General features: G+C 52.8%; 1 protein-coding gene across 1 annotated transcript in view; it reads right to left on the bottom strand.

Annotated features, from left to right (window-relative positions):
* CEMIP (cell migration inducing hyaluronidase 1) overlaps positions 1-2,650 on the bottom strand; it is an 84,105-nt gene that overhangs the window by 13,786 nt on the left and 67,669 nt on the right. The window contains exon 23 of the mRNA XM_024742758.1: positions 414-625. Coding sequence (XP_024598526.1) covers positions 414-625 — 212 coding nt within the window. The remainder of the gene's footprint in view (positions 1-413; positions 626-2,650) is intronic.

The following is a 2,650-nucleotide window of genomic DNA, read 5'->3' as shown; positions in this document are numbered from 1 at the left end:
ATAAAATGGTAACAAGAGCCACCAGGGATTTTTGACCATGTACTGAGCCCTTCGTAAAGCCAGGTCCTGGGTGAAACGCCTGCCAAACAGTCCCACTCGATCCCCATTGCAGCTCTGTGGAGTAAGACTATCCCCATCTCCTAGATGAAGGAACTAAGGTTCCCAGGGGTGAGATGCCCTGCCCGGGGTCACCCACGCCCAGAACGGGGGCTCAACCCAGGTCTTTGATTCTTAACCACCGAGTGATGTCACGTCTAGATCCATCCTCGTGCAGGGATGACGTGGGCGAGCCTGAGGGTCTGTGAGCGGGAAGCCTGGGGCTTTGCAACGAGGCCTCGTTATCACGGATGCTTTGAGCTCAGCCAGAGCAGCTGTCCCCACGTCACACTGCTCCTGGCCAGGCACCCACTCACTTGTTGAAGTTGATGAGCCAGATGGTGAGCTCGGCAGGGGCTGTCTGGTCCCAGTGGATGGTGTAGCCCTTCCGCAGGGTGATGACGGGCTGGTACTGCTGGTAGTGGGTGCTCCTGGTCAGAGCCCCCTCCAGGTAGAGAGGGTGGCTGGGGAAGTCATTCTTGATGATCTTCATTCGCAGATTACTGGTCTTGTAGGCCTGAATGTACATCTTTTAAAGCCCAGAGAGGAAACACACAATGAGGCAATGACAAGGGATTATTCCAAGAGCGTCTGGTTAGCATCTGACTACAGACTATACTTGCAAAAGGGCTTTCTCTTCACAGAGCCCTTTTTAGAAAGCTTGAATGAAAGAAGGCCAAATAAGGGGGCATCTTTCTGCTGGTGAATGCAGCCTGAGCCGTACTGTGCAGTCCAGCTAACGCTTTCTGTACATCTTCAAACAAAGTGTAGAGGAGAGACCAGCGGCAACTTGAGGGGAGTCTGCTTAAGTCGGCGAGTTTTGGAAAAGGAGGGGTACGAGGAAGGGGGAGGAAGGGGGAGAGTTTTATGGCACTTCTGCTGCAAACGCGACTCCCCTTGAACCGGCTGCTGTCCCGTCTGCATTTGAGAAAGAGCCTGATGTGTTGCCTACTTCTCCCTCTGATTCTCAGTGTCTGGCCTGTGTGGCCAGTCCACGTGGCTGTCAGTGCACACCGGGGGATGAATGGCATCTCATTTCAGAGACAAATATGAAAGCAAGACTGTCAGCCACTGAGTCCAAGGGACAAAACAAAAGAGCCTGGATGATTTGGGCCACACCTTGGTTTAAAAGACTGTGTCCTGATAGAGAACAGACCTGTGGTTGCCGAGGGGAAGGGAGGGAGGAGAGGGATGGACTGGGAGTTTGGGGTTGGCAGACGCAAACTGTTATATTTAGAATAGATAAACAACAAGGTCCTACTGTATAGCACGGAGAACTATAGTCAATATCTTGGGATAAACCATAATGGAAAAGAATATAAAAAAAAAAGAATGTCTGTATGTGTATAACTGAGTCACTTTGCTGTACAGCAGAGATTGGCACAGCATTGCAAATCAACTCTACTTCAATAAAACATTCGTTAAAATAAATAAAACACTGTGCCCTGTTTTAGGACCTGTCCCATTTCATTAGGTGACATCCCCGTAGCTGTGGCCAAGAGAGACCATCGCATCAAGATGCGATAATGTGCCTTTGCAAAGGGGTTATCTTCCCCTCTAGTTGTATCACATATAAAATGGGAAGAGAAACTTCAACCCTGCCCTAGTATGGCGGTGTCACGGGTATAAGAATTTAGAGGTATAGTAAAGCCTTTTGTAAGCTGCAAAGCGGAGGGAGGAGATTATTAATAATAATTCACCAGTAGCCAGGTATGGTAACCTGCAAGCTCTAACTAACAATCAGCCCCTTTCGGCAGAAAATAAGCGATGTATCAGAAAGAAAGGGTGGAGGGAAGCTCAGGATCAAGGCTCCACATGGGATGTCTCGCCCTTGAATCAGGGATGCTATAAGGCCCGCAGTGTGCCTGCAAGCCTTAAGGGTTTGGTCAGCCTTTAGTTATTCAGGTCATGACCCCAATCTGTCAGCTCCTTCTGACTCTCCTTCCCTTATCTGCCCTAGACCATCAGGTCAACCACTCGCTCCCGTAGCATCAAATCCCTTGCCCTGCCCACCCATGCAGCAGATGCCTCGGCCTGGATCATTCCACGGGTCCGCCTCCCCTGCAGGGCTCTGGAGCAGGGCTGAGAAAGTCCTGCAGCCAGGAAGAACGGTGCCCCTTCCACGCTCCGTCTACAGTCTCCACTGGGTTTGCAGCACCACCTGGCACTCCTTCCGCACGCCTGTCAGCATCTTCCAGTCTCCACGGCACCTCTTCCCAACCTGATCACTCTCTGCGGGCCACCCAGCTCAGGCCCGCTCTCTGCCCTCTCACTGCATGACCTCCCCTTCTACTGCGGAAAGAAATACCCTGGACCTCCCTGCCCCGGGCCCCTGCCTTCCTCTGTGCCCCCCTCCTGCTAACGATCCCTCCCGCCTCCGCTGGCACCCTCTCCCAGCACGGCCCCGCCTCCAGGGGCCCACCTTGCCCCCCATGGCCCTTCCCCTTCACTGGCACTAGCCCCCTGCCCCGTCCCTCCCCAGACCCGAAATCACTTTTAGCTCTTTTCTCTTTTTTTGGGGGGGGGGGGCCGTGCCACGTGGCTTGTGGGATTT

Source organism: Neophocaena asiaeorientalis, unplaced genomic scaffold (assembly GCF_003031525.2).
Source record: "Neophocaena asiaeorientalis asiaeorientalis breed wild unplaced genomic scaffold, Neophocaena_asiaeorientalis_V1.1 scaffold155, whole genome shotgun sequence".
NCBI classification, from domain to species: Eukaryota; Metazoa; Chordata; class Mammalia; order Artiodactyla; family Phocoenidae; genus Neophocaena; species Neophocaena asiaeorientalis.
The sequence above is the reverse complement of the archived record's forward strand: the minus strand, read 5'-3'. Positions and strand labels throughout refer to the sequence as shown.